The sequence below is a fragment of the Myotis daubentonii genome, chromosome 8, assembly GCF_963259705.1.
Source record: "Myotis daubentonii chromosome 8, mMyoDau2.1, whole genome shotgun sequence".
NCBI lineage: Eukaryota > Metazoa > Chordata > Mammalia > Chiroptera > Vespertilionidae > Myotis > Myotis daubentonii.
Window position 1 is genome coordinate 43,267,202 of NC_081847.1, and position 14,813 is coordinate 43,282,014.

General features: G+C 44.8%; 1 protein-coding gene across 19 annotated transcripts in view; it reads left to right on the plus strand.

Annotated features, from left to right (window-relative positions):
* The window catches only part of ZNF532 (zinc finger protein 532), a 96,163-nt gene that overhangs the window by 33,292 nt on the left and 48,058 nt on the right, over nucleotides 1–14,813 (plus strand). For 18 of the 19 annotated variants that reach the window (XM_059706213.1, XM_059706220.1, XM_059706212.1 and 15 more), the window contains one exon: nucleotides 12,010–14,366. In XM_059706213.1, the coding sequence (XP_059562196.1) occupies nucleotides 12,010–14,366 (2,357 nt within the window). Of the gene's footprint in view, nucleotides 1–5,317; nucleotides 5,511–12,009; nucleotides 14,367–14,813 lie in introns of all 19 variants that reach the window. The other variant, XM_059706225.1, reaches the window with a different exon arrangement.

Consider the following 14,813-nt stretch of genomic DNA (forward strand, 5'->3'; position numbering starts at 1 on the left):
CTCAGTTATACCAGTGTTGGCCATTGGGAGCTCTTTCAGTTGACCTCTGTGTCTGTCTCTGACCTGCCCCTCACAATGTTGCTTGTTTTATTTGTTGGTTTTGGAGCTCTTGCTTGCTTTCTGGCACCACCGGTGCTCCAGGCTCATTTTGTGCATTTCCTGCCCAATCCTAGAATCGTCATTTCTCCAGGACCCCTGATTCCTGTTAGTGGAGAATGGTGCTAGAAATGAAGAACTGGGTGCTTGATAGTCCTCACTTTTTGGTATTTGCCATTAAAAAAACTTTTATTGAATTGAGAGAGAGAGAGAAAGAGAGAGAAAGAAAGAAACATCGATTTGTTGTTCTACTTATTTATGCATTCATTGGTTGATTCTTGCATATGTTCTGACCAGGGATCGAATGCTCAATCTTGGTGTATCAGGATGATGCTTTAACTGACTGAACTACCTACTGAGGTGGTCTTTGCCATTTTTGGTCTTGGCACTGGTGCCAGGTTCACCTCCTCACATGACTCACTTTCTTTTCTTATCTGCTCTTTCCACAAGATGGCCCAGATTTGGTTTTATAGTTATCAGATTTTTGTTAAATTAAATTAATTAATTATTATTATTATACTAGAGGCCCCGTGCACGAAATTCATGCACGGTGTGTGTGTGTGTGTCTGTCTGTCCCTCAGCTCGGCCTGTGCCCTCTTGCAATGCGGGACCCCTCGGGTAGGGTCCCTAGGCCTGGCCGGCAATCAGGGCCTATCGGGGCTTTCCTTCCCCTGGCTGCCGGCTGCCGGCAGCTGGCCCTGCCCCCACTGCTGCCCCCCTCTCCCTAGCCACCGGTTGCCTCCCTCTGTGGGCTACAGGTGTGGGGTGCAATCGCTTGGCTGGCCTGGGCCTCCCTCTGCGGGGCGATGGTGGGGCCCCCCAGCCAATCACATTGCACCTGCCTTGGCTGGCCAGGCATCAGTGCGTGTCATAGCGTGGTCGTCCGGATGGTCGTTCTGCTGTTCGGTCATTCATTTGATTTACTTACTATGCTTTCATTATTATAGATTTTTGTTGTTAATCCTCACCCAATGATATAATTTTTCCCATTTATTTTTAGAGAGAGTGGAAAGGAGGGGGAGAGACAGAAATATCAATGTAGAGAGACACATCAATTGGTTGCCTCCCACAAGTACCCTGACCAGGTATCAAGCTGCAATTGGTATGTACCCTTGACTGGAATCAAACCTGGAACCCTTCAGTCTGCAGGCTGATGCTCTATCCACTGAGCCAAACCATCTAGGGTGAGCTGTCAGATTTTTAGAAGTCTAGGTCAATACAAAGTTATTCCTTAGATGGGGAGTGAGGCTGATTTTTTTTTGTTTTTTTAATGTGTTTTGATTTCTATTGTTGACACTACATAGGAATCTGGGCATCAGTTTGGATTGAATTTGGTTCAATGATATTTTGGCCTGTGACTTGTATCTTCTATTACAGTTTCCAAGAATTTTACATATTCATGAACCGTAGGGAGATATTAAAAACTTATTAAGTTTTGAGCATTTGGTTTCATCAAGGCAAAATAAGCAGATGGAAGAAAAAAAAAAAAAAAAAAAAGCCGAAGCCGGTTTGGCTCAGTGGATCGAGCGTCGGCCTGTGGACTGAAAGGTCCCGGGTTCGATTCCGGTCAAGGGCATGTACCTGGGTTGCGGGCACATCCCCAGTAGGAGATGTGCAGGAGGCAGCTGATCGATGTTTCTCTCTCATCGATGTTTCTAACTCTCTATCCCTCTCCCTTTCTCTCTGTAAAAAATCAATAAAATATATTAAAAAAAAAAATAAGCAGATGAACTAACATGGATAGGGAACGAGAGATCTGAGTTTCTCTTTCCTTGTTTACGGCCCAGCTGAGATCGGAGAGCCTGCCAACAGCCGTGAGGCGGTTACATGAAGGAGATAAGTAAAGTGTGGGCAATGGGGACAATATAAAATTCACATCTTCGGGATGTACTATCTCCTCCATATCTGTCTGTTTTTAAAATTAAATTTATTGGGGCAACATCGCTTAATAAAAATGATATAGGTTTCAAGTATATAATTCTGATATAGCATCTGTATATTGCATTGTATGTTTACTATACAAAATCTCGTCTTTCATCACCACATATTTGATCCCCTTTGCTCTTTGCTTCCCCCATATTTGTCTTTTATGGGAAACCCTATCTGAGAACCACTTTCTTGCTGTTAAGCAGGGGTCCTCAAACTACGGCCCGCAGGCCACATGCGGCCCGCCGAAAATATTTATCGCCGAAAATATTTATCCGGCCCGAAAACATTTATCCGGCCCGCTGGGTGTTTTTGCCGCCGCTGCCTATTGCTTAGCAGCCGACTAGTTTTTTTTTTAAATTATAGTCCGGCCCTCCAACAGTCTGAGGGACAGTGAACTGGCCCCCTGTTTAAAAAGTTTGAGGACCCCTGCTGTTAAGTGTTAGTAAACTGTAAGCTGAGATGAATATACTCCTCTTTACGCCATGTCTCAAAACAGATAGAGGCATATGTTTTCTTTTTTGTTCCTCACATCACATTAATTATTGATTGATTTTTTAAAAAAAATTACATTAAAGACTCAAAACTTAGAATTTGATATGGTTCTCAGGACGCCCTTGGAGAAAACTTACTTGTAAGGGTTCTGAAGATTTGGAGGAAGCAAGACTCTCGGGGGTCACCTTCTCTGACTTCCAGCCCAGCTAGGACTAGGACGGAGACAGCTCCGCCTTCTGCAGGGCACAGGGACTCCGAGTCCTTTCAGATGTGACTCAACCAAGGTGGCTGCTGCTGCTCTTTGTGGGAAGTGGAGCACCCGCTGAAGTGCTGTGTCTGTAAATTTCAATTTTGTTGTCGTTGGGTGGCAGAGGTCAGGTGAGGATGGTGCCATTGCGCCTCTGATCTGAGCAGCTCTTCTGTCCGCCTCTCTAGTTCTGACCTGGTGGGTCGTTTGTGTCTCAGCCTCTAATTCTGACTGTGACCAGGGCTCACATCTCAGCCCATGAGTTCCGTGATGGACAAGGTGAGCCCTGGCCTCCCACCTTGGCCCCTCAGTACCCTCCTCCCACTTGAGAGTGCTGCCCCTTAGCTTCTTTCCTTCTCTTGCTGAAATCCAGATGCTCTGTGATGAGGAAGGTTAATGATCACACACTTGTTCTCCAGAATGCGGCCACCTGCTTGGCCAGGTAGGTCTCCTGGCTGCTTGTGGGATGGAAAGAGTGAGAACCTTCATTGAAATTCTCTGCCACTGGCCACTCCTTGTTTGAATTTTACGCTTTCTGTGCTTTTTGTGTGGTATATTGAATTATGACAAGGCTCCCTCTAAATATCTAAGTATCAGCCTTCCCTCCTTGTCTCTGGGGTTCGATGTATGCTGTTATCCTCATTTTTTCAGGGGGAAAACTTTCCCACACAAAGAAGCCAGAGGGAGGAGGGGATGTCAGTGCTGGACCGGAACAGCACGGGAAGGCCTTGTGCCCTCCACCATTGTTAGTGCTCCTGTAGCTGGGACATTAAAAGCCCATTCTCTCCACCAGAGTTTGTCCACAGAAACTCATTCATTTTCGGATGCTGTATGGATGGGTTGTGTATGTGCTTGCTTATTAGTTAAGTAACAAGAGTGTAGATCAGTAGATTATTCCATCGAGCTGCAGAAAGAAATAGGAAATTCATCATCTCCTTCCATGCATTCATTTGTGATTCACTGGACAAGAATTTCTTTTACAACTAGTGAGCAAGCCATATGGAAGACAGTTTAAACTTTGTAATCACTAACACAGAAATTTGTATATAATGAGCTGTCATTTTGCCGCCTTAGATGTCAGGTAATAAATATTTAAATGGGGGGGGGGGAGAAGGAGGGGGACCATGATGCATTTAAAGTAACTAATGTATAACGGTGGTAACAACAATTGGTGGCGCCTTTGAGGAAATCATTTTGGCATTTCTGTTCATGTATCAGAAAAAAAAGACCTGTGCTTAGCTCAGAATTTGGGAACTATTGCTTTCCTCTTTCCAGAGATTTATAATATTTTTTTGCACAGTACAGGCTGCCCTACCTGATAGCAGTCTGCTCAGCGGAGAACAATCCAGCATTTACTGTTTTCGTCTAGTGTTAGTGGGAAGCCAAGTGGGTCCTTTAGAACCCTGTCTCTGCCTCGCAGTGTGTGAAATGCTGCCTGAGGGTTTCCAATTTTTTCCTAAAGAAGGTTGTGTCGCTGACGTTACACAGCTGGGACTAGAGGAGGAGCAGGTTGGGAGGGAACATAAGGGCTTTGGTGAAAGTTTGACAGATGGTTGGGAGAGCCAAGCAGAATATAGAGCCAGCAACCGGGAAGGTGGCTCTTAAGGTAGCATTAGGGCTGAATGTAGAAATTAGTGAGTTCCGTGACTATATGTGATTGTCGTGACCAGGGGAGCTGTGAGGTTGCCTTGGAGCAAAGGTAGATGAAGGTTTGAAGGGACCCCCCAGGGAGAGGGGCACAGCCAGTGAGTCAGGGAGAAGTCAGCTCGTGGCAGTGCTGTGGAGCGCAGGAGTGCACGGGAGGAAGGATGGCTGGTCGGCTGGAGAATGAAATGCGGCTGAAAGGCCACAGGTAACAGCATAAGCGCAGGGAACAAAGAAGGGGAATGGGCCCTTTGGGGAGTGTCCTGAAACTTGCTGTATTTCATTTAGTAGCTTTACATTATTAAATTGCATCTAACTTTATTTTGAAATAATTTTTACTCCTAGGAAAGTTGCAGATATAAAAGAGTTTCTATGTTCTCTTTGCCCAGTTTTCCCTAGCTGCCTGGCATAGTTATAACACACCACAACTGAAAAAAATTATCATTGGTATAATACTGCTAACTAGATTACAAACTTGATTTGTTCCACAGTATATATACAGTCAGAATTTTGTTCTCCAAAGTAGCTTTGGTTAGTTGTTTTCTCCCCTACTCTCTTCAGCATGGTTATGTTGTTCACCTGTAATATAGTTAGGTTCTTTGTTCTCGTTGGTCTTTCATTTTGGGCCTTCCCTCATTTTTTGGTTGCTTTTTCCCCCTCCAGTTTACATGCAATAAATTCTCTGGGTTTTGACAAATGCAAACAAGTGTGTACCCACCCCCACAATTGTGATACAGAACAATTCCATCACTCCCCCCAATTCCTCCTGGATTGGAGAGTGGATTGCAAGGGGCCAGGAAGGAGCTGGGAGGGGCAGGATTTGTCCCATGGGTCGAGAACTTGACTTCGAAGGCAGCATGTTGGTGAGACAGCACCAGGTGAAGGTTGAGGGAGGTCTTTTTATGCCAGCAGGTAGAGGTGATAGGACTGATCAAAGGCACAGGAGGAGGGTGACAAGCTCATGGAGGAGGATCAACTTGGACAGGCCAACTGCAGGACCCAACAAGACCTGTAGGAAGGAAGGGTGTGGAGAGAGGGCCTGCCTGAGGCCTGTTGTCTTGGAGGTTGACTTCAGGAAGAAAAAGGCCAAGGCGTGCAGGAGGTAAGAGGAAAAGATTAGAAACATCCCCTGTCTCCTGGCAGGGTGGGAGTTAATACTGAGAAGAGGACTGTGGAGCTTAAGTGACACCGAGGACTCCCAGGGAATACGGAGCAGGGATTTGCACAGCCTTCTCTGGAGGTTTTCTTGGCAGCTGCAGAACCCAAGGGGACAAAGCAAAGGCTCTCTTTTTATGGCTGAGCTTTTGTTTAGACCTATGAATGCTTGGAGCTGGGGTGGGGTGGGAGTGGGGGTGAGAAGTAAGCCAGGAATTGCAGGTTGAGCTGATAAGGCTGAGGGGTGTGTAGGGATCATTTGCTGTGGTGGCCTGGTCCCCTCAGGAGAATGATGGACAGAGGAGGGCTGGGGAAGTTTGAGGTAAGAGTGAACAGCCACAGGGAAGGGCTGGGCTGGTTTTATTCTTGTGTTTCCCAAGGTTGTGCCCTGCTTCCATGACTCTGAGTTTATATTTCCAGAAGCAGCTTGAACTTTCATATCAGTTCTATTCCAATCAGGAATATTAGGTATTAGCTGAGGAAGAACACGCCTGACCTTGCTGAGTTATCTGTATAGTAATGTCTATTTACTAAACAAGTAGGTGTCTATTCTAGCACACAGCAATTGTATTTACTAATTTATTTTCTTTTTTTAATTATCGCTTTTTAGAGAGAGAGAAATATCCATCTATTGTTCCACTTGTTTATGCATTCATTGGTTGACTCGTGTATGTGCCCTGAATGGGGTTTGAACCCGAAACCCTGGCATATTGGAACGATGCTCTAAACAACTGAGCTGCCAGGAGATCTTTACTAATTTCTTGTTAATGCATACAGAATTAAAGAAATGCATATTCTGTTCATTTCATCTATGTACGAGCTGTCTTCACAGATGGTGTGCTACCATGCGTATGCTGTTTAGAAAATGTTCTTCTGCCCTTGGGGGCAGTGTAATCAGGTCCCCACCCACGGGGCTGGAAGATGATATGATGTGTCACACCGTTCTTCGCAGACCTACAAAGTGCTCGCTGATTGTCAAGATTCACTCAAAGTGTGATTGGTGTGGAGGACAAAAGATAAAATAAGCACTTTCTTTGCCATTTGTCACTTGGTAGGGGCCTTCAAATGACATGTAATTCTTATATTCCGTCCATAGTTCAATTTATTATTGTTGTTTATTCCTCAAAACTATCCACACTTAGACAGCCTGTATGTATATGTATGTGTTTGTATTATTATTATTATTTTGAAACCCAAGTATCCATCAGTTTTGGGACCCAGTCTCCTCCCCCCACCCACTTTCCTAGAGAGAAGCAAGGCAAAGGTTCTTAACACCTTCTTCAGTAGCTGATCAGATTCTTTAAAAAAACAAACACACACACACACACACACACACACACACACACCTCAAAACTGATGTGTATTCCCAGGTGGTTTAGGAAAACTGAAGAAGCATGAGGCAGGCCTGTGTTGTTGAACCTGCTCGGTATTTGGAATGCAATGGCAGGGACTCATCAGCAGTTCAGATTGAAGTGGGGCAGAAGCAAAAGGTCAACAGGAAAGAGATGTGATTCCTCTCCTCCCCTCCCTTCCATTCCTTCTTTTTTGTGGTTGAAGAAATGTAATGATAAAGAACCCTGAAAGTGCAAAAGATGAAAAGATTGGTGATGGAGGAAGCTCAAAGGTCTGTGTGCTAGTGTAATGGGAACAACAAGAATTTGAATGTGGAAGGCCAGAGAAACCAGTCCCTCGAAGACATTTAAAAACGGGTGCTGGACTCATTTTCAGTGAGGAACAAAATAAATGGTAAACATAGCATAATATTAACATGTCATAAAAACATGTTATATGTGAAGGAAAGATAATAAGGATAGAAACATGAATTAGATCATTAATCTGTTGAGGGCTTCAATGTCTAGATACTGCACACAAAAAAAGTGATATAGACCCCAAAAAGAATAATAGTATTATTACCTTTATTTTATGGAAAGTGTGTATAATCCTGTATAATAAGAGAGGAATGTGCTAATTAGCCATTAAACCTAAGGCGTAATGACCAAGTGCATCACGACCAGATCACAGATCAGCAGGAGGGTGGGCTAGCGAGGTACAAGTGGGCTGTGGAGAGCTACATGAGGGAGTAGGGCAGCAAGCTATGGGGGTGGGGGAGGGAGGAGGGAGCGGGGGAAACTATAGGAGGGTGGCAGCGACCTGGGGCACTGATTCGTGCGCAGGGCTACTAGTTCTATATAATAAAAGGCTAATATGCAAATAGACCGAATGGTGGAATGACTGGTTGCTATGACGTGCACTGACCACCAGGGGGCAGATGCTCAACGCAGGAGCTGCCCCCTGGTGGTCAGTGCACTCCCACAGGGGGAGTGCCACTCAGCCAGAAGCGCTGAGCTAGGCTTAATGCTGGTGAGTGCAGCGGGAGCCTCTCCCACCTCCTCTGCGGCAGCGCAAAGGATGTCTAACTGATGGCTCACAGATTGCGAAAGGGCGCAGGCTGGACTGAGGGACCCCCCGAGTGCACAAATTCCGTGTACCGGGCCTCTAGTGTTGTCATGATGGCCAATAGACTTTTTCTTTAGGATTTAGAATTTATTGACTTTTGGTAAAGCAAATGTTAGCTTCTCCATTTAAATGGGGAAGCTGATGTGTTTTCACTGTTCAGAATGACTTTGTGTATTCATTTTGGAGGCAGAACCTTGGTTGGGTTTGGGCATGTCTCTTTGGGATTATTGAAGTTAGCGTCCATGGTTAAGTAATGCCTGAGCCTTTCACACTGTCATTCTTCAGTTGGAATTGGGAAACAGCTCTATGAACAGTCTTCCTCCCTTTTTTATTGCAAACCGTAAGTATAAGTAAGGGGTGAATAGGTTTTTCTTGAGGCTTTCTTTTGACTTGATAACTTTTGACTTTTGCCAACAAAGATGAAACAGCTTTCTGTAATTTTAAGAGGCTTTGGTAGGAAAGGAAATATTTTGTCTGTGTCATAGGAGGAAATAAAGAGATCACATGACACACTTGAGATCTTTCAATTTCCTTTTCTGTAAACAGGCCTAGCCTTTTCCCCCAGATATTTCAATGTTTTTGGGTAACAGGACATTCTACCTTGAACACAAATCTATTAGAGAATTACAGGTTATTGAAATGGGGGTTAGCCTTACATTAGAAGACTAAGTGCTTTTGAAGGGAGATATATTTTACAGCATATAAATGAAATGAAAGACATTGTTAGAATGACTAAAGCTAATTCTGTTTGAAAATCAAGCTCTTGAGGCCAAGAGAAGCTCAAATTTTGAGGTCTTTTTATGTTATTTTTTAAGAGACGACTAAGATTTATTTTTGTAATGCTTTGAAGTAAAGGAATCTATTTCTAAAAGATTACTACTTAGGAATTGGGGAAAAAATTAAGAGAATTTGCAAACATAAACATTTCTCTTTGTACTTCACATAAGTGGGAAATGAAGTGGGAGTTAAAATTATTTTTTCTCCCAAGTGGAAAATTTGCTCTTGCCTTCCCAAATGTGGGAAGGTAATGGGTAATAGGACGATGTGATTGTGGGTATGAAAAACATTTCTATAAACCAAAAAAGAAGTGTGAAGTTACAGAGAGCGGTATTTATTACATTTTTACAACCCTGAGAGGCAACTCCACCCACACGGTGTGGTCTTGGGTTTCAGTGTGATGCACTGTCGATGCCCCCACTCCCTGCACTCAGTATTTTATGCCCATTGTGCATTTTTATGTGTCAGTTAGGATTCCATCAGGTGAACTAGGAGGTTTAGTTTTTTAAACCACAGCTAATTCCCTCTTACCTGTAAGGGTGTCTCATTGCTCTACCCTTGGGTTCACCCTTTTCCCTCAAGAGAAAGGAAAAGGTAATACCGGAGATGGAGACAGCAGGGTGGCTGGATTACTACAGAGAACAGAGTTGCTCCTGAATCAGGAATGTCTTCTCAACCCCTTGGGGGGATTGCAGGCTGGGGCTTCCCAAACCTTAACTCTGCTTTACTTGGGCAGATAGGAAAAGATACAGGCAGCGTGGTGAGCAACATCCTACCACTGATTAAAGGTTTCTTCCTGCTCTGGGGCACCTGTGCACAGACAGGTCAGGCAGGTCCCCACCATGTAAACAGGAGAAGGAGATATTAAGAATCATGCGTTGATCTTCCAAGTATTGCACTGCTGATCCGAACTGCCAATCATTCAAGGTTTCATGTGGTGACATTTTATCATTTCTTATGGTTGTGTCTTGGGCCTACTACCTATGAGTATTTGAATTGTCTCTTATGTTCTTTTTGCTTCTGAACTGATGGCCCTCTGGATGAATGATGTGAAACTGGATGACGTCTTTTGCATAAAGAGAGGGCAAATGACATACATCCAGGGTAGCTGTGAAGAAAGGATGGAGGCACTTAGAGGACCCGGCCACAACTGTGACTTCCAGAGCTTGGTCCAAGATGTGGATAAGTGCTGGGGTTGGGCGTGGGTCATGATTCTATGAAAGCAGAGTTCTCTGAAATCTGATCTACAATTTGGATCACCATGATTGGGAAAGATAGACCACAGGGATGCTTTGCTGACAGTGGTTTTATTGTGAGTATTCCATTTAGAAACTGCAGTGTGATGCTTCTTTAGGTCTACATTAACTGAGACATGTGAGTAGAAGGTGATTTTTTTTCTCCAGCTCCTTACGTGAGTGTTTATTAAATCTTCATCAGTAGTTTTTCCCAACCAAATTCTTAGAAGTGTTTGGACGTGTCCCAGAGGGAGTGAGTATGCTGAGGGTGTCTTAGCAGCTGTTGATGAGTTTATGGAGTTCTCATTGGTATTGTATGTTGTCACCTGAGTGAAAATTCAACCTTGACCTTTGTGTCATCACTTTTCTTAGGGATGAAGGATCTTTTACAGGTTGTACAAGAGAGTAAATTATTACTTTAAAATGTGGAAGAACACTTCTTAGTGATTTAAAGGAGGAATAACAGAAAAATTGAAGAATCAATTAGGCTAATTTTTCTATTGAAAGTTGCCAAAAATCAGTTATAACTCTCTTGTCTTCTGACCTTGATTGTTGCCTCCTGTTCTTGCCTTTCCTATTTTTCATCCCCCCTCTTCCCTTTCCTTCTTTCCTTCTCTTCCTAGATGCTTGCCTCCCTCCCACCACTGTAGAAGGAAGGAACTGGCCCAAAGATTCCCTCACTTCTTAGGGTCTCAGAGCTGGCTCCAGACCTGTTCTGTTATAAATCTAGTGTTCTGGCCCCTGACTTGTGGCGGGTTAGTTATCTGGCATTTGCGGTGTGACAGGTGCTGACAGGCCCATAGGTAAGAGACAAGTGCACACACTGTACTACATACCAGAAAGGAGCATGAGGTGCAGTGCTCTGGGCCTTCGGGAGGATGAAGATCTCTCTTTCAGCGGAAGTTTTATCTGAACCCCACGATCATGCATTCTCTGCAGTGGGTAAAGGGCACCCTTTAGAGACCCTTGGCACTTCATGTATTTATATATCCTTCATCTTTAGTAACAGCTGTGACTGCCCATTTTTCTAAAATTGTCCTACCACCAAGGCTTTGTGGACACAAATGGGAACACTTCTCTGTAGAATGTTATGCACCCATATTCAGCTCTGGGTAAAAGAGAGGGCCTGCCCTCCCGGCTTTGCAGTCCTCAGGTTTGCACTGAGCGTCATTGCACGGTGGGGTCTTCCTCAGTTGCCACAGCTGCTTGCACAACTGTGTCCGAAGGGTGGTAATTAGGAAACAGTTATGTGTCACCTCAACCATTAAAACCCATGAGCTAGGGAGGGACAAGGAAGGGATGCTGGGCTTTTCTGCCAGGATGGTATTTTCTCCTAACAGAGTAGAGAAAACAAGGATTAAATAAAAACAGATGGAATCAGCACCTACCTCAGAGATTTTTTAAAAGTCCTAGATGGAACTTGACTAGCAGTAGCTGTGCTGTGGTGGGCCGGGATGCTTGTTTCTCCTGTGGGTAAATGGTTATCTGTCATTGTTTTTTATTCTAATACATTTCTTTTAATTTGATAGCCCAAATCCGATGGTGACTATAATAGTGATGATTTTGCCAGTGGAAGTAAATGCCGTCAAGATCAAAATATGTTTGAAGTAGCTTTTTGTGTGTAATGAATCCAGTGGTAAATGATAAATTTTCTGGTTGTTACACCAAAACCTGTTTTTCTTAAGATAAGAGCTTTGATCAATTTTATTCTTGTTAGAGTGGTGCCACACTGATCATGTGGTGTGCGGCATTTTGGAGGAATTCCTTTGAAGCTACAATTATCGAGGCTTTATATACCGTATATCCTCTGAAAATGTGTTCACTTTGACTCAGAATTTTCTGTAATTATAATAATTGTGCAGTTACTGACTTGCTCTTCTTGGTAATCATCACTGTGTTGATATAAATCCTAGAGGGTATTTTTCTCCTCATTACGAAATGCCAGTTGCTGATGGAATTACTCTGTTTGTTTAACAGAACATCTGATCAAATTCATGACCATGGGGGATATGAAGACCCCAGACTTTGATGACCTCCTGGCGGCATTTGACATCCCAGATATGGTCGATCCTAAAGCAGCTATTGAATCTGGACACGATGACCAGGAGAGCCACATCAAGCAGAACGCTCATGGAGAGGACGACTCCCACACGCCATCCTCTTCTGACGTGGGCGTCAGTGTTATTGTTAAGAATGTTCGGAACATTGATTCCTCCGAGGGCTCAGAGAAAGATGGCCACCCCACGGGCAATGGCCTGCACAATGGGTTCCTCACAGCATCCTCTCTGGACAGCTACAGTAAAGATGGGTCAAAGTCCTTGAAAGGAGATGTGCCTACCTCAGAGGTGACTCTAAAAGACTCCGCTTTCAGCCAGTTTAGCCCTATCTCAAGTGCTGAGGAGTTTGACGATGATGAGAAGATAGAGGTGGATGACCCCCCTGATAAAGAGGACTTGCATTCGAGCTTTAGATCGAATGTGTTGACGGGGTCTGTTTCCCAACAGGACTATGATAAACTGAAGGCACTTGGAGGGGAAAACTTAAGCAAAACTGGAATCTCTACTTCAGGCAATGTAGACAAAAACAAAGTTGTCAAGAGAGAAACAGAAACAAATTCTATAAATCTGAGTGTTTATGAACCTTTTAAAGTCAGAAAAGTGGAGGATAAATTGAAGGAAAACTCTGAAAAGGTGCTTGAAAATAGGGTCCATGACGGGAAGCTGAGCACCGAGAAGAACGACACCACCCTTGGCGGTGTGGCTCCGTCAAGGTCAAAGCCATCCTCCAAGCTTTCTTCCTGCATAGCTGCCATCGCTGCTCTTAGTGCTAAAAAGGCTGCTTCAGGCGCCAGTAAAGAGCCAGTGACCAATTCACGGGAACCCTCTCCATTACCAAAAGAAGTCAATGATAGTCCTAGAGCCATTGAAAAGTCTCCTGAGTCCCAGAGTCTCATCGATGGGACGAAGAAGGTGTCCCTGAAGCAGCCGGATAGCCCCAGGAGCATTTCAAGTGAAAACAGTAGCAAGGGATCTCCGTCATCCCCTGCAGGATCGACACCAGCAATTCCCAAAGTCCGCATCAAAACCATTAAGACGTCATCTGGGGAAATAAAGAGAACAGTGACTAGGGTATTGCCAGAAGTTGATCTCGACTCTGGAAAAAAGCCTGAGCATACAGGGCCCGTGATGGCTTCTGTGACGTCGCTTCTGTCATCTCCAGCTGCAGCTGCCGTCCTTGCCTCTCCCCCCAGAGCGCCTCTGCAGTCTGCTCTGATCACCAACGCAGTTGCCCCTGCAGAGCTGACCCCCAAGCAGGTCACTATTAAGCCCGTGGCAACTGCCTTCCTCCCAGTGTCTGCTGTGAAGACAGCGGGATCTCAAGTCATTAATTTGAAGCTTGCTAACAACACGACGGTCAAAGCCACAGTCATATCTGCTGCCTCTGTTCAGAGCGCCAGCAGCGCCATCATTAAAGCTGCTAACGCCATCCAGCAGCAAACCGTTGTGGTGCCGGCATCCAGCCTGGCCAATGCCAAACTCGTGCCAAAGACTGTGCACCTCGCCAACCTTAACCTTCTGCCTCAGGGCGCCCAGGCCACCTCTGAGCTCCGCCAAGTGCTAACCAAACCTCAGCAGCAAATAAAGCAGGCAATAATCAATGCAGCTGTCTCACAACCACCCAAAAAAGTTTCTAGAGTCCAGGTGGTGTCCTCCTTGCAGAGCTCTGTGGTGGAAGCTTTCAACAAGGTGCTGAGCAGTGTCAACCCCGTTCCAGTTTACATCCCCAACCTCAGTCCCCCTGCTAACGCAGGTATCACGTTGCCGACCCGCGGGTACAAGTGCTTGGAGTGTGGTGACTCCTTCGCTCTGGAAAAGAGTCTGACTCAGCACTACGACAGACGCAGTGTGCGCATCGAGGTGACGTGTAATCACTGTACAAAGAACCTTGTTTTCTACAACAAGTGCAGCCTCCTCTCCCATGCCCGCGGGCACAAGGAGAAGGGGGTGGTAATGCAGTGCTCCCACTTGATTCTAAAGCCCGTCCCAGCAGATCAAATGATTGTTTCTCCAACAAGCAATACTTCTGCTTCATCTTCCGCTCTGCCAAGCTCTGTGGGGGCTGGCACACACACTGTAACCAAAATCCAGTCTGGTATAACTGGGACCGTCATATCAGCTCCTTCAAGCACGCCCATCATTCCAGCTATGCCTCTAGACGAAGACCCGTCCAAGCTCTGCAGGCATAGTCTGAAATGTTTGGAGTGCAACGAAGTGTTCCAGGACGAGACATCGCTGGCTACGCATTTCCAGCAGGCTGCAGATACGAGTGGACAAGTAGAGTATCATTTACATTTTGGTGTTTCCGTGATGAATCTGTAGACATGAGTGTTCTATACAATGCCCTTGATTTTGGGGGTGGGAGCTCAGTTAAATGGAAGGGGGTGTGTGGATGCGTGTGGATGTATGAATGCATGTAGACGAGAGAGGAAGCATTGTTTTCATAGAACAGAACAATGGTGAAACATGAATGTTTTCGGGGAAGTTGATTCTCCTAAACAGATAGAAACTCGATGTACTAGTTGAGTTATGGCACCTAAGATTTAGGGTTAGTAACGGAGTTCTTAATTGTTGGATCATTGGAATATATGTAGGGAATCCGAGATCTAGCTAATTATAGTATCATCCCATTGAATTAAGGGTTCGAGTCAGGCTGCATCACCAATGTTCCTTAATTATTAGTGACAATGTTGGTATTTTAAAAGTTCCTGTTGTTACTTACAA